Source organism: Uranotaenia lowii, chromosome 3 (assembly GCF_029784155.1).
Source record: "Uranotaenia lowii strain MFRU-FL chromosome 3, ASM2978415v1, whole genome shotgun sequence".
NCBI classification, from domain to species: Eukaryota; Metazoa; Arthropoda; class Insecta; order Diptera; family Culicidae; genus Uranotaenia; species Uranotaenia lowii.
The window spans coordinates 332,256,892-332,281,334 of record NC_073693.1 but is presented as its reverse complement, the minus strand read 5'-3'; the positions used below and the strand labels follow the sequence as shown (position 1 = coordinate 332,281,334).

At 35.5% G+C, this 24,443-nt stretch overlaps 1 protein-coding gene across 5 annotated transcripts in view; it reads left to right on the top strand.

Moving 5' to 3' along the window:
• LOC129751174 (protein ultraspiracle-like) overlaps positions 1-24,443 on the top strand; it is a 146,503-nt gene that overhangs the window by 57,182 nt on the left and 64,878 nt on the right. For 2 of the 5 annotated variants that reach the window (XM_055746525.1, XM_055746524.1), the window contains exon 2: positions 10,715-11,044. The exons of 1 other annotated variant lie outside the window; for it this stretch is intronic. In XM_055746525.1, coding sequence (XP_055602500.1) covers positions 10,951-11,044 — 94 coding nt within the window. In that variant the 5' untranslated portion in view covers positions 10,715-10,950. The remainder of the gene's footprint in view (positions 1-10,714; positions 11,045-24,443) is intronic. 2 more of the 5 variants (XM_055746527.1, XM_055746526.1) reach the window with 2 other exon arrangements.

Sequence of the window (24,443 nt, the reverse complement as noted above, 5' to 3'; positions counted from 1 at the left end):
ATTTAAGATATTGTATTCAATTGTTTTCCCACAAAAAAAAAAAAAAACAATACGAAGTAGGTATATTTCGGAAAGGCATTCGGTAAACAACCGGATTCGGCCTTATATGGACTTGATGCCCAAGCGGCTTCGGCAATGAATTCCAGCGGTTAACTTTCAGTGAACCTTTCCGCTCGCTGCCGTATCTAGCTGCTCTCTGATCGGATTTGGGCTCCCATCACGGCACGCGGATGATAGTGACCTTGAAAATTGCTACTCACCACGAGAGGCTTTCTGCAACAACACACTCTTTCCGCGCTCGCCTCTTTCTCTTTTTTCTTTTTTTTTTTTTGTTTTGTGTGCTTTGGGGTAACTTGACTGAGTGCCAAGACGGAGTGCAAGCGACGAGGGGGAGTCGCCCCATACGGCTTTATTTATATTGTGCGATTTTGTTTTATGGTGGCACAGTGACGCGGTTTTGTTGTGCCTGCTTCTTCGGCCGACTGCAGTTGACCGGCTTATTTTTAAGGTCTCGTTCGGCCGTCGTCGTCTGCTTGCAGGCTTATCCGAGTCTGCTGCACTGTTGTGTTGTTAGTTTGAGGCGATGAAAAATATTTACAATGCAGTCGCGCAGACGTTGCTTGTTTGTAGGATGTAAGAGTTTTCTGCCGAATTGATTGTTTATATTCGAAATATATGCCTTGTTTACTTGTGGGAAGATTCTAAGCCCCATGAAATCCCACATCTCTGAATACAACTCTAATATACCGAAGGATTTATTATGTTTTCCAATCGACTCCAGCTACTTTGTATGACAACTAGTACTCACGTGAAGAGGAATGACACCATTTCAAGGTATGATTTTAATCTTCCCCATAAACCAAAACAAACAGGAATTACATTCTCGTTGACATTGCAAAAAAGGAACACTATCACTTTCTTTGTTGCTGCCTTCTTCCTTCCGGTGCTTATCGCCCTGTGTCTAGTATTTAGTAGGTAGGAACCTACAGGAAAAGTTTGCCAGTGCCCTAGAAAATATCAACTGATAAGCGTCGTTTATTGTGATATATGTGGGTTACCTCTCCCATTGATTTACTGAGCCGGAGCCGGGGGATGGGCTTTGTGTATGAAATATTTTGCATTGTACAAATTGGAACAAGCGCAAAAATCGTACCATTCGATACCCTTCCTTCCTTTTTGCCTTCATAGCTGACCTGCATCTCTGCCGATGAAACTGGCTGGCTGTTTGATTGTTTAATGATGACTAAGAAGAACCATCTCACTTGGCCCCAACGTAACACAGTCGGCTCTCTGTTTCTGTGTCTGTCTCAGGGTCATTGCGTCAGTTAACCTAATTCCGGGAGTTGCACTTGCGTTTCTGGCCGTCGGAGAGATGGGTTGCATATTTGCAGCAGTAGGATGCCTGACTTGGCCTGAGTGATTTTTGATGAACCTCGTCCGTTGTTCGTGTTCGAGGTCAGATAAAATACTTTCAGATCGCTTTCTGTTTTTGGTGCTGTTTGAATCAATCCTTAAATAATCAGGCGAGTTTCTAAAAGTCAGCAAATTATCCAACAGTTAGGAGATCGCTGTTGATAAGAAAAGAGTTCCATGAAGAATTTTTCTTTGAACTGAAATGGTATGCTCCATCCGTAAGTACGCTAGTGAAATGTATTGAGTGAAAACAGTTTTTTTTTCCAGTTTCCAAATTAATTCAATTGTAAATAACTTCTATGACAAAACAAAATGAGAACAAATTTAAATTGCCGAAGAAGATAGGCGTCAGAAAATTATGCTTCTGTAAAAGACATCCTTGTCAAAGGCATCACATTGTTTCATACCGAGCATTCTTGTTGTCGTCAAACTACCGATACATAAGGGGTGTCGATTTATCAGTAACTTGATAAAATACGCACTTCACTTGTTCGTAATTGTATTCAGGTTGATCACTTTTTCTAGAATTTTAAACATGATTGCGTACTTTTAGAGGCATATAGGGGAGATAACGGCATAACGAGCATCCAAGACATAGTAATCGCCCCTCTTTTCTACAGAATAACGTATTTTCTTAAATAAATTTTCATGAGGCACAGTTCCGTACCTCCCATAGTATTTATCTTCCAGCAAAAAAGCAATCTACTTTTACTCTTTCTTGAAATATTAATAAAAAAAACAACGTGGTTCTCAAGTGACTCAATTCCTTGACCTCAAATCATATTGATCTATAATGTACACACTGTTACATGATTTAAACATTGTTCCTCATATTTCACCTTCATTGAAGTTTTGCTATTTCACTATAATCAATTTTAAAATGCGTTTTTACTTGAACTTGTTGACTCGAGCAGAGCACAATTAAGTAATCGGGGCATAATGAGCATTTTCTGCCGTAGAATCTTGCAGCGAATTCAACTCGATGAAGTCAACTAAATTATAAAGCTTGACAGATTTCACCAGTGTAGGAGAGGTAACTCAGAGAAATCGAATTCGATTTCTTGTCGAGGCTATTTTTTTCATTTATCATTCATGATTGATTATTTTGATTGTTTCATTGTACGGCTAGTCGCATCATCCGCCAAACAAAGCACCAGAAAAATAATGTATGAGTGAACTTTTGATACTCTACAAACACACATAGGTACATTTGTTTGTTGTTGCTTTGTTTGATGGACGCTACGACTCACCATTTAGTGCAAAGTGCATCGATCTTGAATGAGTAAAAAAAGTGCATTTTTAGCCTTACGTAATTTATGGATGACGTATTTTAAATTTTCGAAAATTGAAAAAATAACAGTTTCTTGGTTTAATTTTATCAATTGCCTTTTTTTAACGAGACAAGCATTTACTATTTAGTATTCAGTTTTTTATGCATTCAAAAACAAGCTTTACACATGAAGTATCTACACAACGAAAACACTCGTATGAGTTTGCATCGTTTCCGTGGCAAATATCTGGAGCATCGCTTTCTTTTCAAGGGGTATAAGTGACAAAATGGTCGATTTTAAGTTAATGATGAAAAACGATTATTCACATTTCAAACAATATTTGAAGATTTTTTCGGGTTTTTAGAAATTTTTTTACATAACTTTACATTTGGTAGAAAAATACAATTTTTCGAAAATAGAGGGAAAATGGTCAAACACTCAATTTAAAGTCGTGTTTTCTCGAAATAAGCTGTTATGCATTTATACTCCTTTGGCTCCAAGGGACTCGTATAGCTTAACTTTACACCATACTTAATCATTATGAAGTAGTTTTGAGAGTATCTGTACGGCCCGCATCAATTTGACGCATTTATACTATTAATGCATCTGGAAACAGCATATGGGTGCCTTCATTACATACATAATTAACGTTTCCGATTTTGCCTTGATATTTTAGGTTAAAAGAAATAAATAAGAAAAAAATCATTGCACATTTAGACTTTTGGTTCAAAAAATGACGGAGCTTACAGAATATAACTTAGGTTTTTTAAATTGAGGATTTCAAATCCAGAATCAAAATTCGTTGGATACTTTGACTAATGGAGGGTGGCCAGCGAACCAGGTAAAACGGGAATTGAAAATAAAACCGGAATAACCGGAAAAAAGCCTGGAATTTCGAATAAAAACCAGGAAAACTCTGTATGAATCTTTTTTCTCATATATAAATCTATTGAATTCTAAAGTTCATTCATTTCAACAGGAATATTTTTTCTCCTAGAAGCTTTACATTTCAGAGTACACTTTAGATTCCGTAAGGAAAATATGGAGAAAAGTCGAGTATTTTTTCAAAAATACTAATTTCTTTGCTAAGCTGCACTTCCATTTTCAGTGTTCTAGTTTCAGTCCCAAAATATTCTATACGTGTTTTTAAATAACGAAACGAAGCAAAAAAAATTTTCGTAGCAGAACTATTTCTTAGCTCACCGATTTTTTGTGTGAAATTAGTTAAAGAAATCAAAAGTTTTGATAACATTGAATGCATATGTTGATAGATTTTTTTTCCTGAATTATTATTTCGAAACTTATGCTCAATGGCCTTTATGACCACAAATACTATAAATTTTAATACATTTTCATTCGATTTTTTATTAAAAATAAAATTTGCTTTCAAAGTGTTCTTTACCGTCGCTGGGGGGCTTTGAAAGTCTACATAAGAGCTTTTCATCAACATGCCCTCTAGCCTAAAATTTCAACACCTTTCTAGCTTTCTTCTATTGGCGCACTAATGCCTGTCTATCCACCTTTCTTTCAAATTTCTATAAAATAAATTCTCTCTAGTTTTCATCCCGCCGCACATGCCATTAAAATTATAATCAAAGTCTACATAAACATACAGTGAACTGAACAGTGAACAATGAATTGACTTTTTCAGCTGAACAATTATTGGGACTGAGTGTTGAAAAACATATGAACCGATTTTCATCAATTCCAGCTTTTAAGAGCCAACAACTTTCATATTTTTGGGATTTTCATAGAGAAAGAAAAATTTATTAGATTCAGAGTTATAAGTCCAAGGCTGCGATTTTAACGCTTCGATAGCCTTCGAGGAATTTAAACGGGGGTTTAGAAAATTGATTAAGAAATTAAATCCATTTAATTGAGTCATTTTAGGTCATCAATGTGACTTGACAACATTGATCACTTTTCACAAAAATTAATGCGATGATTGTGTCCAACAATGGTAACATTGAAATATAACTCAAATTTATTCTATTTCGTAACATTATAATGGTAACTTCGGTTCAGGGATAGTTTGTTTTCGATAACTTCAAAAAACTATTAGTGGAACTTTCAACATTTAAGAACAAGTGCTCATTAAGCATTGTGATTTTAAATTGCACACATACAATAAAAAAAATGCAAAGTGAGTTTTTAACATGGTTCAACAAGATTCGAATGTCTTTTTTGAAAATATCAAAGTAAATAAAACTTGAATATACCATTGTACAGGGAGATCATCCAACTTGAAAAGTAGGATGATCTCCAGAAAAGATTTTTTATCAATGAAGGATGTGTAAGTTGAAAAACAGTTTTTTCAGCTGAAAACAAAAAAAAACAGGTAAAGCTATTCAAGCTTCCTTAGAAAAGGTGGGTGAAAAAAATGTTTGTTTAGATAGAATGAACAAGCATTCAAAGGAAATAATTTTAATTTTTTTTAAACACAAACCTCCTTCCTTCCAAACACCAAACTATAATTTTTTCACAATTATGAACAAAAAAAATTAGAACAAACGAAAAAAAATAATCTCAAACAAAAATTAAAAAGACTTACAAAACTTACAAAGCTATCATGGCCTTAAATTGGCAAAAATTATTATATCTCATGATGAATACAAAGCTTCCGAAATTTCGAAAAGTCCAACGACTCATTTTGATTTATATTTTATGCGAACCCGAGCAAGGCCGGGTAAAATCAGCTAGTTTGAAATAATTGAAAAATCCAATAATTTTTCAGACCACATCAATTTGATGTTCCATCAACCTTATACACTGCCGGCCAAAAGTTTGGGATCACCCCCTCAAAAACATGAAAATTTTGATCGGTCGTATCTCAGCCATCTTATAACATATTGGAAAGAATTCGAAAGATCGTGAGTTAAACCTTCTTTGTATGTATTTGACAAAATGTTAATATTGAGTTTATATGACTTAAATTCAGCTTAAAGTTGGGACATTTTTGGAAAACCGAACTTAAAATTCAAACCCGATCATCCCAAGGTGAAGTGGACCAAATTTTAAAATTCGAGCTGCATTCGAATCCTTTTTTCATACTAATTAAGATACATTTGTTTAAATTTGTGCGAAAAATTGTCAATGTACATAATATATAAGATTGCTACATAAGTTTGGGATCACCCCGTAGTATGGTGTAACGGCCAAAAGTGTGGGATCAGTCTTCTAAAACATGCATTTTTATTTTACGCGTATCTCTGTTATTAAATAACGTATTGTTTATCTGGTAATCTGATTTGGAAGCTAATGAATTGAACTTGTTTTATCAATTTTTAGTTGATATATTTTTGAAGACTAACTTCTTTAGAACTTTTGCTAAAAATTGATCATTTTCTGAGGATTTTCACCAAATAGTCAACCGTTAAAAAAATGCAAATTTGTTTTGATCATATTTTAGTTGTCTTACAAGTTATTGCAGATAAAATTGGCTTATTTGAAAGCTTATGATCTGCGCTTACTTATGAAATAGTAATAAAGTATTATTAAAAGTAAAAATCCATAATCATACATCATACGCATATAGAAACTAATGTTCTAATTTTGGTTAACGTTCTGATGATAATCATTTGTGATATATTTCTTGAGCTAAGCCTTGAGCCTACAAAAGATACAATTACAAAAGTTACAAAAATGACAAAAATTTAATAAAAAAAAACCAAAATTAAAAAATGACAAAAAAGTGGAGGAGGTAGTAATTTGGCTACGACCGCTAAACGTAGAATTACGCAATTGTTTTTTGTCAATGTATAGAATAACAGAACTTATAGTGCATTTTTGAAATGACCAACATATGAGTGTCAAAATGGCAATATGACGTGACAAATTTCACTCATTTAACAGAATTTAACCATGTGACATAAACCTATCACCAGAAATAATCTGAGCATGCAGTACATGTGACATAATCGGATCATGCAACATAATCAGATCATGTAACATAATTCGACCAGGTGACCTAATTCAACCATGCAATAGAATCGACCATCTGACATAATCCGACCATGCAACATAATCGACCATGTGGCACAATCTGATTATGCAATATAATCAACCATGTGACAATATCCGATCATGCAGTTAAATCGAAGATGTGACATTATTTGATCATGCAACATTTTCGACCATGGAACATATTATGACCATGTGACAAAATCCGACCATGCTACAAAACTCGATCATGCAACATAATCCGACCATGTGACAAAATCCAACCATTCAACATAATCGAATCATGCAACATTATCGACCATGTGAAATAATCCGACCATGCAACATAATCGACCATGTGACATGATTCGATCATGCAACAAAATCGACGATGTGACATTATCGAATCATGCAACATAATCCGACCATGCAACATAATCGGACCATGCAACATAATCGGAGCATGTGACAGATTCATGCAACATAATCCGACCATGCGACATAATCGGACCATTTGATATAATCCGACCATTTAACAAAATCGGACCATGTGACATAATTGCCCATGCAACAGAAATGGACCATAAGACATAATCTGACCAAGCAAAATAATCCGACCATGTGACGAAATCCAACCATGCAACATAATGGGACCATGTGACATAATCGACCATGCAACATAATTCGACCATGCAACATAATCGGACCATGTGACATAATCCGACCATGCAACATAATCCGACCATGTGACAAAATTAAACTATGCAACAGAATCGGACCATGTGACATAATCGCCCATGCAACATTATCGACAATGTGACATAAATCGATCATGCAACATAATCGGACCATGTGACATAATCCGATCATGCAACATAATCCGACCATGATACATAATCTGATCATGCAACATCATCGAACTATGTGACATAATCGCCCATGCAACATAAATGGACCCTGTGCCATCCGACCATGGAACATTATCGACCATGTGACATAAATTTGAATCATGCAACATAATCGGACCATGTGACATAATCCGATCATGCAACATAATCCGATCATGCAACATAATCGGACCATGTGACATAATCGCCCATGCAACATAAATGGACCCTGTGACATAATTAGACCATGCAACAATATCAACCATGTGACATAAATCAATCATGCAACATAATCGGACCATGTGACATAATCCGACCATGTAACAAAATCCAACTATGCAACATAAATTGACCATGTGACATAATCCGACCATGCAACATAATCGGACCATGTGACATAATTCGACCATGTAACATAATCCGACCATGCAACATAATCCGACCATGTGACGAATTCCAACCATGCAACATAATCGACCATGCAACATAATCCGACCATGTGACAAAATCCGACCATGCAACATTATCGGACCATGTGACATAATTAAACCATGCAACATAATCGGACCATGTGACATAATCGGATCATGCAACATTATCGACCATGTGACATAAATCGATCATTCAACATAATCTGACCATGTGACATAATCCGATCATGCAACATAAATCGACCATGTGACGAAATCTAACCATGCAACATAATCGGACTATGTGACATAATCCGATCATGCAACATAATCCGACCATGTGACGAAATCCAACCATCGACCATGTGACATAATCCGACTATGCAACATAATCGGACCATGCAACATAATCCGACCACGTGACATAATCCGATCATGCAACATCATCGGACTATGTGACATAATCGCCCATGCAACATAAATGGACCGTGACATAATCTGACCATGCAACATCATCGACCATGTGACATAAATCGATCATCTAACATAATCGGACCATGTGACATAATCGCCCATGCAACATAAACGGACCATGTGACATAATCCGACCATGCAACATAAATCGACCATGCAACATTATCGACCATGTGACATAAATCGATCACTCAACATAATCGGACCATGTGACATAATCCGACCATGCAACATAAATCGACCATGTGACGAAATCTAACCATGCAACATAATCGGACTATGTGACATAATCGACCATGTGACATAATCCGACCATGCAACATAATTCGACCATGCAACATAATCCGACCATGTGACGAAATCCAACCATCGACCATTTGATATAATCCGACTATGCAACATAATCGGACCATGTGACATAATCTGACCATGCAACATAATCCGACCATGTGACATAATCCGACCATGCAACATAAATCGACCATGTGACGAACTCTAACCATGCAACATAATCGGACCATGTGACTAATCGCCCATGCAACATAAACGGACCATGTAACACAATCCGACCATGCAACATAATCCGACCATGCAACATTATCGACCATGTGACATAAATCGATCACGCAACATAATCGGACCATGTGACATAATCCGACCATGCAACATAAATCGACCATGTGACGAAATCTAAACATGCAACATAATCGGACTATGTGACATAATCGACCATGTGACATAATCCGACCATGTGACATAATCCGACCATGCAACATAATTCGACCATGTGACGAAATCCAACCATCGACCATGTGACATAATCCGACTATGCAACATAATCGGACCATGTGACATAATCCGACCATGTAACAAAATCCAACTATGCAACATAAATTGACCATGTGACATAATCCGACCATGCAACATAATCGGACCATGTGACATAATTCGATTATACAACGCCACTTGCGATGACCTGTAGGATCCCTGCCACTGCCACTGGAGTCCTCCGCCACTGAACGCCTCCGCCGCTGGCTGTCTACGCTGGTGTGGTGGCCGTCATCGCTGCTCACCATCATCGTTGCTCACTGGTCCACGGTTGCCACTGAACTACTGCAAATCGATATCTGAGTCGGATTACCACTGGTGGGGTCCACACTCAGATCGAAGTGCAGCAACGGTCTGTTCAGCTTGACGGCTAACAGAGAAAGAAACCGAGTCGGTCGACGGGCCCTTTGTTTTATACCTTTCGTAGGTAGGGAAAAACAAAACCCATCAAAGCAGGCGTTGGTGATGACGTCATAATCCTTTAGATAGGATGTCTGTCAAATGGAAAGCTTTCGTGACGCGAGATCTGTTCGCAAATTTCAATTTGCCCCCCTATAGTGTTGCCGTAAGACGTAATTCTACGTCAAAAGACAACAATTAAAAAAATTACAAATAATACAAAAATGACAAAAATTAAAAAATGACAGGAAATGAAAAAAAAATAACAAAAATGACAAAAATGAGGGGATGATTCCCCTTGAAGGGGTGATCCTAAACTTTTGGCCGGCAGTGTAAATGTTGATGCATAAGCTGGATGATAATCTGCGAATGTAAAATTAGTTTTTAGAAGCCATTGAAGTTGAAAAATGTTGCAAGTTACCCCAGTAAGAAACGCTCTCGTGTGATATTTATGAGTTTTATTTTGAAGTTTCTGAAAAAATTGAGATTTTTTTTAATTTAAGCGATATATCTCTAACACTTTTATGTTTAGGCATAATCTGGATTTTTTTTTCAATTTATTAGAACAATAATTTGATTTAAAACTGGCTTCGTTCATTTTGTTCATCAACCAACACCGATTGAGTTCCCTCAAAACGATGAACTTTCTATCATTGAACCGTATATCATCAAAACAAAAGTTCCTAGACAACATTTAACGCCACATTGAATTTCGGTTCATTTAATTAGTTCAAAATACGTTCGAGATGTATTCAATAACTTTTTACTTATAGCATTGGAACTCAAACCTCAAAAAAACAGCCAGTCTAACACACATATTAACCTAATCGCCCAGACAGTCCGTTGTTTCCGTTTATCAAAAAGAAGGGTGTCTGTGATAGCGGCAATAAATCGTTCAATTGTTTTATGCAATTGAACACCATCATGGAGTGGTCCTGATTTTATTTTTACTTTATGGAGCAATTTCAGACAAATCTGATGTTGCTCACTTTCAGTTGCTCGTAAACGTATCTAAAGTTTCTGCCAGTCAGCGAAGTCACTCTCAGATCTCAGACAGTGGTATGAATGAATATATTTTCCCCTTTTCAATTAGGTAGTTGTAATTTACACAGATTGCAGAACACAGTGTTAAGAGAAATTGAAAACTATCAACCGGCAATGCATGAAGAGAGCAAACAGTAAATATGGCTCGGCAAATTGCTCCAAAGGTTGATATTTGTTGGTGAATGTATTTTGAATGCAGTTCTAAAATATTCAAGGAAAGTGACTGATAAGAAACAGTGAAGTGAGGGGAAAGCTCTGTTCCCAACTCTTTTTCGGATCCAGAAGATGCTGAAGAAGGAAAAACCAATGCTTTCTGTTGCGGCAATCATTCAAGCGCAAGGTCGGTGGGATCGAACCCTCCCGCTGGCCGGATTTGCAGGTAATTTTTCCGTTTAAAATCGTCATACCGAATTCGATAGACTTGTAAGTAAACTATCTCAACGCAGCTCTTTCATACCTATAAAATGTCTCTACCATTTTCTATTTCGTTCAACTTAAGTTATTTTCTACATCAACAGTTAAAAAAAACAGTCAATCGATAGTATTTCTCCCATATGTTCATCTCATTGGATCCGATCCAAATCATTTGTTTCGTTTCGAATTGTGGGGGCGATGATACCCGAGCAGACTTTGATGCCTAAATCGATAGCAAACAGTAACCAAAATGAGCTTTCAATGCCAAAATGATAGCATAATATAGTCTCGCATTTTTTCCGATGGCACAATTAGGTTTCATTGAAGCATAAAATGTCAAAAGATGATGCCGAACCAATACCTAAATAAGGCATTGAGACCAAAATGAAACCACTATTTGGTTTTGGCTTTTCCAAGGCAACAAATCGAGGCATCTTTAAGGTTTCATTAATTATTATTAATTATGATAGCCCGAGTAGAACCCGAACAACGAAAAAAAAAAAATATTAAACTGCCCGAGCAGACTTTGATGTCCAAATTGATAGAAAAAAGCTGTTAGCAAAATTTTATATAGGATTTTATCCGATAGTAAAACTAGGTATCAAGAAGCTATCATTGTTTTTCTTAAATTGAAAGCTGAGGAAAAAATTCTATTTTTTTGTGTCAAAAAAACACCGAGGAATGATTGGCATCATTGAGTTTTTTTTTCTTATAAAATTTGACATCAAAATGATAGCATAATTTGGTGTCCTAACGAAAGTTTTCCGTCAAATCAATAATAAAAAATATACTCTTTTCTCAAATCACAAAGATGATATATATATTCAATTACTAATTCAAACCTCCAAGCGGATGAAATGCACGCTTCCGACTTCTAACTCATATTTATGTACGAAAGGCTCAAACGTTTCAAAACGATAGTTCTGAGTTCTAAAGGGATCAAGGCTTCTTAAAGTTGAGTTCTTACATGCATGCTTAAAATTATGTTTTGTTTCTTTATAATGATCACAAATTAAACTATTTTAAAGATTTTAAGTAAGTTTAACAGGTTTGCTTGTTACATCAAACAAAGCATGTCTATAAATTCTTGAAAACAATTTTTGTTGATTTTATTTGGTACTGCCACGAATCTTAAACTATTACAACTATTTTAAAAAGTGCGCAGTTTTTTTTATACAAAAGTAAAAAAAAAATGCTGCGGCGAATTCATTCTCATAACCTTTGTTAATTGGCGCCAGGAAAAGGTAATCAATTTTAAGTAAGAAACCATTTCTTAGTTTTCATCCATCGCCAAGATAAAAAAAACCGGGATGTATCTTTTAAAAACAAAGAATAAAACTCTGTTTTAATCATGGGGATCCTTTGTTAGAATTTGACAACAATGTTTGGGGCTCAACTGCCCAAAACTTTTTGAACCCCAAACAAACCGGACATCAGGAACCCGAACTAAATGTCAAATGCTAGAGAAGTACGGTTGATGATACACTTACACAACAACCGTTCTGGTTCTACATAGGTTGAAATTTTGACTTTTTCAATTCTTTACTGCTTTGAGAGGAAAACATCGTAAACGTCTCTCCGGATGGATAGAAAAGAAGAAAAAGATTCTTGCTCGCAAGAAGAACCAGGTTTCCACCTCCTGGTTCTGATCCATGCGATTACCCGAATCGCAGCGAGTTTCACAAACGAATCGATTACGTTTTATAAACGTTATTTTAAGTATTTGATCGGAAGCGTGTACTAAATAAAACATCAACAAATCAGTTTTGTTTACATGTGCTGTCAGCTGTTTCAGTAACATTACTGAGAAACGTTCGTATGCGTGTTGTTTCCCAGTTCTCGAGAAGTGCTACGGTCAAACCGAGTGTCTAACAAATGTGCGGATTTGTCACCGTAAACATTAATCGTGGCCAGACCTTTTCATCGATACCGAAATCTTGGATCAGGTATGTTATTGTGGAATGAAAAAGTTTAAAAAATCATCATTCATCCACCTGTTTTTATTTGTCAATTAGCGCCGAATTCACCGGAAGTTTTGCAAGAAGCAGGATGTAAAAATCAGCAAGGGCAAGACAAGGGGATTAACAATTTCAGCTTAGAGGAAATCCCTAGGTGGTATCAATAATCGTTTTCATTCCCTTGAAACGGGTGGAAATTGTGGTGGTTCAGCCAAATCGAAGACGTTCCCAGCCGGGTTAATACCATAAAGTATGATGGGCCCTTGTTCATCTTTACGCATTCCAGTTAGATCCGTTGTTACCAATGAAGTTCACTGGCCATGTTTCATTTTTCAAAATCCGCTAAGCCTTTCCCCAATATAAGGGTAAGTTTTTGTAAACATTTACTAAGCAAAACCAAAAAAAAAAAATCAACAGAAATTGCGTTAAATTTTCAATTTAATATTTTTTCAGGTTTTGACCACGAGCAAAACTGTAAAAAGATGCAACTGCTCTCGTTTATTCAGCTGAGCAATCCGGCCATTAGTTTCGTGAATCGTTAAACCTCGATCTGTATAACTACTCCGAAGCGAGTTGCTCCAGAAAATCCAAGACGAAGTTAATCAGAAAAAATATTTTGCTGCTTCATTGCTCGACAAGGTTTCAAGAAAAGAAAAAATTGGGAAAACGAAATAGGTATGTTTCTGACAGTTTTTCGTATTTTAAGAAAAAACATTTTTTTTTGTTATTTTTCCATCGCAGAAAGGGCCAAACCCCACGGAACCACAAGAACGGGACTAGAACGTTTATCGATAGTTCAACTGGGAGCTATTCCACTTGACGCAGTGGCAAGGAATATGCCAGTCGTCAGTACATCAGCGGAAAGGAAATCGTTCTGGCTGGCATCACAAAATGTTCAGATTGTATAAATCTTCAGGTTTTCCGAATCTTCTCATCGTAGTGGAGCATCTCGATCGGTTACACCCGCCAGCTGTATTCTGGTCACCCAACGAAACCATCTTCCATCGCAACACGAACATGAAGCACCCAACCTGTTTTGACCGATTGTTCGGATCGTGTTCTCGAGATATGGATTACCCCGAACATCTTCCCAGATTTTTTTTATATCGAATGGGTTTACGCTGGATATTAAGTTTTACCAAAATATCACCGAATGTTATATTTTATGGATGCTATGTTTTTAAAGATTGCGTGTTTTAGGGATATTTATGATTTTTTTTATCAAAACATTTTCTAATCGTTCTTAGTTTTGTGAATTACTACACAGTTGGAAAAACGGCATATTGTTTTATGTTAATGTTTGTAAAAACTATTATTTGGTAGATTTATTTATATCGAGCACACCAACGCATACTAGTGTTAAGATCATATTGTCAGAATGCAAACACTTTATGTAGATATGCTGGTTTTTAAGCTGATATAAAAAAATAAGCATTAAAACGAAGTAATTTTTTTTTTAATTAATTATTCAGAAAATCAAACTAATAAGCATGCTTGTCCAACACCTCGCAAACAGAACAGAGCAGAGAACGAATTACACTTTTATCATTTCGGTTTCCGAGTGCACTGCTCAGCCGATCAACGTTCACTTATCTTTTTGCCGAGTGCGCCCGATTGCGGTTGCTCTGACGGTCGGGTGGACGTCGCTCGCTCTAAAGAAAAGAGAAGGAGCTGGCTAGAAAATTGTGCTCTAGCGACGCTGCTGTGCCGCTCAGTGTATCAAGCCAGAAAGATTTCAATGCAGGAATGTTTTCTTTAAAAAAAAGCCGCTATGCAGTGCGGAACAGTGCATCAGTCGAAGAGGTCCAATGTAGGTTTATGTATAAAATATTTTTGTACGTAGCCGGGCCGGGCACTTCCTGGCAAATTATTTGAAAAACATGGTGAAAACCGGGTAAATAATCTGAAATTTTCCATTCCAAAAACCGAAGACATTTATCTAGTGAAGAAAAACGACTTACATTTTTTTGTCGCAACACATCAGCAGTGTTACATTTATGTTTAAAGCATACGAAAGAAAGTTTTGGTTTGATTTTTGATGAAACAAACTTTCACAAATCCAATTTTCGACAAACAATTTTAAACTGAATTCGATTTTCTTGTTTTATTTTCCAAATAATGTGGATAAAACTGGGCAAAATCCAAGTAGTTTTTTCACAATATCCGGGCATCCGCAAATTGCTGTATACTTAGGTTTATGTAGTTTAAATATCGTACGTGGGTAGCATTAATTTACAAAAGCAGCAATTCGCAAAGTAACATTTACTAAAATTATCCAAAAATCTCTGTCTATTAAACAAACCATGAAAATTACGCAGGGATCTGGGACAAATTTTAGTAATAAAACTGCAAAACTTTCACAAATCGTAAAATTTAGGATTTATCTTCCTTTACCACTATGCTTTTGATATTTTTTGACCGAAGAAAGCTTTCGTAGCTAATCATTGGTCCTGGTGCAGAACATCAATCTAGACGAACTCGCTCAGGAATGACCAGATAGGTGTTTTGGGCAAAGTTGTTAATTCGCATAAATAGATTAAAAAATAGCGCGATAATAACAATAACTTTTTGTAAAGTATTTTTTTTTAAATTTTTTTTTTTACATTCACTACAGAAAAATCTTTCAAATGAAAGGCCAAAGCTTACTACTGTAAGCTTGCTTACGATGATTTCATTTGAAATTCGTCGGTGTCTCTGATGATGATGACGTTAATGATTTTCAAAGTGCACCTGATGATTTTCAAATGAAAATCAAAATTTTCAATTTCAAACGAGAATGACAATTTTTATTTTTAAGTTATTTTTTTATTCTAGTTTTTTTGTGATTTTAAACTATTTCAAAAAGAAAATAAACCAAAAAAATGAAATTCATTTAATATTTATATTAATTTTTGATTTAAGTAAGAGGTATCGATTTTACAAGCAAAGAAAAATTCTAAAATTTGAAAAAATATGTTTTTTTGTTCATTTTTACAGCTTGAATGTTTTTTTTATAATTTGTATTTTTATACTTATAATCTACTCATTTGAAGATTTTCAAAGAGGCATGAAAATGAAAGCAATCATTTTCAATCGAATTTTTTTTTCTTTCATTTGACTGTTTTGCGGACCGGTCTGAATGTTTTGTTTACTGCCTTTCATAGCAACCTGAAACTTGTAAGTTTTCAATTGGCAGCAAAAAAGTTATTCGATTGTGAACCTCCAAAGCAGTCTAGATTCAAATGATTGAATGAAAATTGCAGACCATGCTCCTTGGATTAAGATTGTAGAACTTTGACATGTTGAGCAAAGTTGTGTGTTTTATTGAGATAAATAACTTTGTAGAAAAAACTTAAGCTCTAAAATGCTAAACAAGAAAGTTATGATTTATATCTTGCTATTGGTGGACCTCTAAACTTTATATTTCATATCAAAATATGCGCTTTATTATACAGAGCAATATTGTCGAAGACACCAGCATTCTATCTTAACTACCTTTGGCGTTATTAATTTAGTTCCGTTAGATTTATTTTCTGCATTGTAAATTCTGACGCACTTCGAAACATTGATCCAGACACAACCGACGAAGACAAACCGAGTTTTCTGTAAAGTTTCTCTTTCGCCCGAGTCCGAACGAATTTATCTGCACCGAGAACGCACTTCATCAGTTTGCTTGCTTCTCTTGCCCACACTTGGGTGGACGCTTGGTCGCTCTGGAGGTAACTGAGCATTTTTTAAAGATTCTCCGTTTGGGAAGAGCGCAGCGAAAAAATTACACGCTCTTTCTCTGAACGGGCAAATCTGAGGAGCGATGCCAAGCATGCTAATAAGAATGCAAAAACACTTCAGTCAGAAAACATCATCGGTGATTTTTTGGGGAAATCTGAAACTGCAGCAAATTTTACAATATCAAAAGAACAACTATCTGATTTATTTAGTATAACATTTCAAGTTTCTCATTTTTTTAAACATACTTCATCATTAGGGATTTCTGTCCACATTTCATCACAGCTTTAATATAGTACAGAATATAGCATTAAAATAAATATTATTTAATTATGAATATTAAATCGACATAAGAATTCATCATTCGTTGTTCACACGTTGCATAACTAAAGGCGACTCTGATTGTAGCCAAAGATATTCATCTCACTACCCGAGCATATTTTTCGGCGAAATTTGGTCTATTTTTGCTGCTTGCTTAGCAACGTGATGCAACATTTTGCTGAAATTTATACCTTAATTACACCTTGTTTTACAGCATAATGATATCAAATTTTGCTATTATTGGATAATTGAAAATTAATTTTCATCTTACCCCCCGAGCACAGTTTACGGAAAAATAATGCTTAAGTTTGCTATCATGCCCTGAATGTCAAATTTAGTTTAATTTTGTCGTGAAAAAAAGGGAGCACAGTGTCAAAATTTAAGTATCGTTTTCGACTGGAATAAAGCACAGCGATGACAAATTTGGCTTTCAATGAAAGCTTGTTTATTACTCGTATGCCATGCTTTTGATAAAAATTTTGAAACCACAACGATGCCAAATTTTGGTAGTAAATTATACCTCAAAGTGGCATCATTGTGCACTCAAAACTCGTTTAGAAACGTTGGCCAAACAAGGCATCATTAAGGTTTCAGTGAAACCTACAGTTGGTATAATCGAGGTATCCATATATGAAAAGTGAGACCCAAATTTTGGCATTGTACCACCTTTATTCGGGCAAAATGATACCTCAATTTACTTTCAAGGCATGATAGCAAAATTAGGTATAATTTTGCCATAAAAGTCTGCTCGGGTAATCATTTTAACTACAGCTATACTTATAAATATCGAGACGCCAGTGCATCATCGACGGCTCGCGCAATTTTGCATGACCAGCCTCAAGGATTTTCGTGTTATCGATTGCAGTTAGCAGCAGCTCCAAGTCATGTGCTGCTGGTCGGGTGTTTTTGATTGTATTTTTTTTCTTTTACACTTTTTTTTCCTCCCGTGCTACTGCATCCAAACAAAATATTTTCCTTTGATCGGGCGTGTACAAACAAGATGCAGATTTTCACTTTTTTCTGTGTTTGTTATGATGCACTTGAGCGCAGCACCAGTTGGATGCAGATCTTTTTTTTTTCGTTTTATATTTCGGGGCACTCGTCCATAGTAAGTCATTTCGTTGTGATGTGTGGCATTTGGGAAATTTTCATATAAGCTTGATATTTGTGAAACAGACCAGTGCGTTTGTTTGTTTTGTATGACTGAAGGGACAATGTTTTGAAAATGTAAGGCTTTTGTCGTTATAAATTTGTTTAAGTTGCCTTCATATTTACACAACATCTTACCATTTTTCATCAGATTTGACATCAATGGAATTTATTCAAATGATCAAAGATAGATTCAGTGAGGCCTTTTTTTTACTCAAAATGTAGATACTAATACAAGCGCAAGCAAATGTGCATGTGCTTTTCGGAAAAAAACAACTAAACTGTTTAATCAACGGATAGAACATCATTTTTCTAAATGTGTTCTTGAAAATCCGAAAGTGGATCTTTTCTTAAAATGACAGAGGAATAAAGAAAAATGAGAAATTAATTCAAGGCATTAAAAGATATGATGGAAGAGAATAAAAAAATTGTATTTATGGAATGTTGATGGAAATGTGCAATTAGAAAAGGTTGAAGAAGGGATACAATAGTAAAAAAGAAAGACGAGAATACAGAGCATAAGAAAGGCGGAAGGAAAGACGAAAGAAAAGATGAAAGGAAAGACGAAAGGAAAGACGAAAGGAAAGACGAAAGTAAAGACGAAATGACAGAGGAATAAAGAAAAAATGAGAAATAAATTAAAGGCATTAAAAGATATGATGGAAGAGAATAAAAAAATGGGATTTAATAAAAAGTTGATGGAAATGTGCGATTAGGAAAGGATGAAAAAGGGATACAAAAATAAAAAGAAAGACGATAATACAGAGCATAAGAAAGGCGGAAAGAAAGACGAAAAGAAAGACGAAAGGAAAGACGAAAGGAAAGACGAAAGGAAAGACGAAAGAAAGGGCGAAAGAAAGGGCGAAAGGAAAAACGAAAGGAATGACGAAAGGAAGGACGAAAGGAAAGACGAAAGGAAGGGCGAAAGGAAGGACGAAAGGAAGGATGAAAGTAAATACGATAGGAAAGACGATAGGAATGACGATAGGAAAGACGATAGGAAAGACGATAGTAAAGACGAAAGGAAAGACGAAAGGAAAGACAAGAGAGAAGATGAGACAGAAGATGAGAGAGAAGATGAGAGAGAAGATGAGAGAGAAGATGAGAGAGAAGATGAGAGAGAAGATGAGAGAGAAGATGAGAGAGAAGATGAGAGAGAAGATGAGAGAGAAGATGAGAGAGAAGATGAGAGAGAAGATGAGAGAGAAGATGAGAGAGAAGATGAGAGAGAAGATGAGAGAGAAGATGAGAGAGAAGATGAGAGAGAAGATGAGAGAGAAGATGAGAGAGAAGATGAGAGAGAAGATGAGAGAGAAGATGAGAGAGAAGATGAGAGAGAAGATGAGAGAGAAGATGAGAGAGAAGATGAGAGAGAAGATGAGAGAGAAGATGAGAGAGAAGATGAGAGAGAAGATGAGAGAGAAGATGAGAGAGAAGATGAGAGAGAAGATGAGAGAGAAGATGAGAGAGAAGATGAGAGAGAAGATGAGAGAGAAGATGAGAGAGAAGATGAGAGAGAAGATGAGAGAGAATATGAAAGAGAAGATGAGAGAGATGATGAGTGAGAAGATGAGAGAAAAGGTGAGAGAGAAGATGAGAGAGAAGATGAGAGACAAGATGAGAGATAAGATGAGAGAGAAAATGAGAGAGAAGATGAGAGAGAAGATGAGAGAGAAGATGAGAGAGAAGATGAGAGAGATGATGAGAGAGAAGATGAGAGAGAAGATGAGAGAGAAGATTAGAGAGAAGATGAGAGAGAAGATGAGAGAGCAGATGAGAGAGAAGATGGGAGAGAAGATAAAAGAGCAGATGAGAGAGAAGATGAGAGAGAAGATGGAAGAGAAGATGGGAGATAAGATTAGAGAGAAAATGAGAGAGAAGACAAAAAAAAATATGAAAGAGAAGATAAGAGAGAAGATAAGTGAGAAGATAAGTGGGAAGATAAGTAAGAAGAAGAGAGAAGATAAGTGGGGAGATAAGTGATAAGACAAGTGAGAAGAAGAGAGAAGAAGAGAGAAGAAGAGAGAAGAAGAGAGAAGAAGCGAGAAGAAGAGAAAGAAGAAGAGAGAAGATGAAAGAGAAGATGAGTGAGAAGATGAGAGAGGAGATGAGAGAAAAGATGAGAGAGAAGATGAGAGAGAAGATGAGAGAGAAGATGAAAGAGAAGATGAAAGAGAAGATGAGAGAGAAGATGAGAGAGATGATGAGAGAGAAGATGAGAGAGAAGATGAGAGAGAAGATGAGAGAGAAAATGAGAGAGAAGATGAGAGAGAAGATGAGAGGGAAGTTGAGAGAGAAGATGAGAGAGAAGATTAGAAAGTAGATGGAGGAAAGAAATTCGAAAGACGAGAGTAAAAAGGAAAGAGAAGAAAAGAGAAAAGACGAGAGAGAATACCAAAAAGAAGACGAGATAGATAATGAGAGAGAACACGAGGGAAGAGAAGATGAGAGAGAAGACGATAAATAAGACAAGTGAGAATACGAAAGGTTAAACGAGAAAATGGATAAGAAAGAAGACGAATGGAAAAATGAAAGGGGAAACTGTAGTGGAGGCAATTAAGAAGACGATAAAGAAAATGATTGAGGAAACTATATTGAAGATATTATAATGATGATAGTCATAGAATAAAAACTTAAATGATGAATTTTATTTAAGAAAACAGAAAAGTCAGAAAAGTGAAAAAAAGATAAAATATAATGAAAAGGATAAAAAAAATTAGAAAATAATGGGTGATATGCGAAAATATAAGCACATTCAAAAACGTAAAAGAAGAACCTTAGAATAAGAAAAGCAAACAGGAGTAAAAGAACAAAGCTAAATGTAAATGAACAAAAAAAATGTAAAAATTGAGGAGAAGATATCTGAGCAAGAAAAGAGGAATAAATGGAAAATTAAAAAATAAATATAATGAGGAGTATAGAAATGAGAAAAAATGAGAATGGAAAAAGCGGAATAAGAAGAATGATCAGAAGGAAAATTAGGAGATTTAGAAAACCAGGAAATATGAAAAAAATTATGAAGGATTATCAGAACGATCAGAAAAAAAACGATAAATAAAGCAACAAGAAGAATGATTAGATGGAAAGGTTTTGAGGATGAGAAGTAAAATAAGAAGAAAAGAAGATTAACAACATGATTTAGAAAGAATAAAACATAAAAATAATAACAGAAATTATTGCAGAAAGAAAAATAGCAAGAATGAGAAAAGGATAATATTGAAAATTTCAAAAAGTATAATTTAGGAATGAGAGAATGAATAATTGAAAACAAAGGAATAAGGAAAATGATGTTAGGCAAAATATTTATAAAATCAGAACAGAAACGAAAAGAGAAAGAATGATAAGCAAAAGATGTATAAAATAAGAATACAAAAGATTGCTTTGAGAATAAAATAAACAGAAATAAGTGTTTGAAATGAAATGACAAGAAAGAAATATGAATTTAAATAAATCACAAAAGTGAAGAAAGAAAAAACAAGAAGGATAAACATAATATTATGGATAAAAATTAGAAAAATTAGAGCGGAGCAATCAGAAGAACCAAAGGAAAGATATAACAATAATGAGAAAAAGAGAATGAGAAAAAGTAGAATAAAAATATTAATAAGAAGAAAAATAAAATAAGTAAAAGAAATCTTAAAAAAATGAGATATAAAAACTGATAAAATAGAACTAAATATTAAAAATTAAATACAAGAATAAACAGAAAAAAATATAAAAAATTCTGATAAAAACGGGAAACCATGTTAATAAACAATAAACTGAGAAAATTATTTATTACCTTTAAATCTAGAAAAAAAACTCAAACAGAAAATCAGCTTGAAATTATTATCCAAATTAGAAATTTGCAGTTTAACAATCTTGTTGATAGAAAAATGTTCTACAACATTCAAACAAATTTACACCTAAAATTCAGCCTTCAGTCCAATCATGTGTTCCTAATATTTCACCGCCATTGGCATAAGATGTGAACGCCAGCGGAGTCGATTTGAGACAGGCAAACAAGCTTTTTGGTGATGAGCCGTACAGAAAGACTATGACAATTTACCCTTGTTTTCTACCTGCCTCAGGTGGTACACTGTTTAAGCTGTCGGATGGGCAATAAGAATGTAGAAAATGGTTGTGAGTTCGATTCTCACCGACGGCAACTTTTTTTTTTATTTTTTTTTTTATTCTGGGATGAATTATCCAACAGGATGAAAATCTCATAGAATATTAGTGGTATAATCCTGCTTCATTTTGCTCGAGAGCTCGAGTTTTTATACTAGTGACGGGAAAGCTAACATATCATTTTTGGCGCGATTCACATATCAGCGCATTTTCGGCTACAATCGGCATTGACATTTTGCAACTTCTTCTTTGGGTGTAGAAGACATAATGTTTAAATTTGCAACTTAATTAAAAACTTAACAGAAAGTTGCTCTGTATTTTCGGCAAGACATTGTTTTGGCTTTAGATCATGAAGCCAAGCTTTCGAACAAGACTAGGTGGGTAATATATTATTTATATTTATTTTCGTAAGGCTGCTACATTTTTAACTGAACCAAACCAAGTAATGTACAATGTGATGATAGTAAAAACGACACCCTCATTGACTACGATTTCCCCTCCACGGAGCAGCGAAGATCGTGCGCCATGCGCAGACGTCACTTTTGAGGGAGCCAGTATGAAAGAAAATTTATATATAATAGCGAGTGCCCCAACATTCTCCCTACCTTCTTGACGCGTAGCTCCACTAAGGTGTCAGATATGCAACAACAACAAAAAAGCACAGATTGCAATAAGGTCTCTCTCGTTTTCGCCTAATGGTAACCCTGACATCACACTAGTTGGTTGGGAAGAAACAACGAGTAAAAGTAAGCACACCCGATGGGCCATCCAACCACCTTCCCGCGCGAGGCGAACAGAAGAAAGTATATAAGGCAACAACAAGGGTGTCACTCCACATCACCCCCCACTCCTTCTCAAAAGAACATGCTGAATTCGCCCACAGTACATACTTTTTATCGATCTTAAACAACCTTCATGACCTTAGTCAATTTTTTCTCGATTGGGACGAGAGTCGGGCGTATACCGGAGACCGGAGAAGGTATGTATTTATACCGATATGGATGTGCTCTCTGTCTTGTGTGCCTGCTACATCGATGATGTGTATTTAGTTTCGTGTACCCTTGCTGATGACTCCCAAGGACTTTCCCCGCTCAACGCGTCACTTCCCTTACTTCTTCTGATTTCCGAGCTCAAGGATGCCTCCTTCGTTCCATTTACTTACTGTCCCGACCAGGGCTAAGTAACTTCATTACTCCAGAAAGCACAACAAGGACGAAGCTTTAGGGCTGTTTGCGAGGCAAGATGTATTTTTGATATTTTTAGACGCAACCGGTTGCGTTTTGTGGTTTGCAACCGGGCTCAGTTAAGTGTTTTCTAAATTGGTTGTTTTTTGCGTCATTTGATGAGCAACATGTTTACTTGAATTCAAAACAGTTTCATGGATTATCATGGTTACCACTCAAAGACCTAACGTGTGTTACATTAAGGCTCGCCGAGGAAAACAATTTGAAACGTCAGATCTTTCACTTTCTATTTAAGAAACAACTGAACCGACATTTAGTTTCCAAATCTTTGTAATCTTCTAAAGTTTTGCCAAAAAGTACACAAATTGATTAAAAGAATTTTCATCTATTTTCCGAATTTATTTCTGAAACGAAAGCTGCTAGAAAAAAAAATTAACAAGCGCTCCCAATTAAGTCTAAATCAGTTCTTAAGTTCTTTGCACCGCGAAAACATGTGAATTTTGTTACCTTTTGTAGTGTTTCAACAGTGAGGAAAACCAGCTATATAAATTAATGATTATAATTGAAGGAGATTTTTAGGAGATTAATTTAAAACAATCGTAAATAATGCAATTCCTCTAAGATATAAAATAGGAATGTCTAAAAGCATAGAAAGTGGAGAGAAATCCAAAGACTGCACAACAGACTGAGTCGATTTGGGGTCATTTTTTAATTTCTCAAACCCTGGGGTCCAAAAGCTTCGTTTTGATTCAAAACTCATCCTTGATTTTTTGCAGAATTTTCAAGTAACGTTCTCATGAGTAAATTTGAACTTTTAGGTTTGTATGGAAAATTGAATGTTTTGTACTGAAAAATTAACATCATTTTTGTGGAACCGAGCCAGCTGATGGTTTTTGTGTCTATTTTCTGCTGAGCAACTTTGTTCAAGACCGTAACT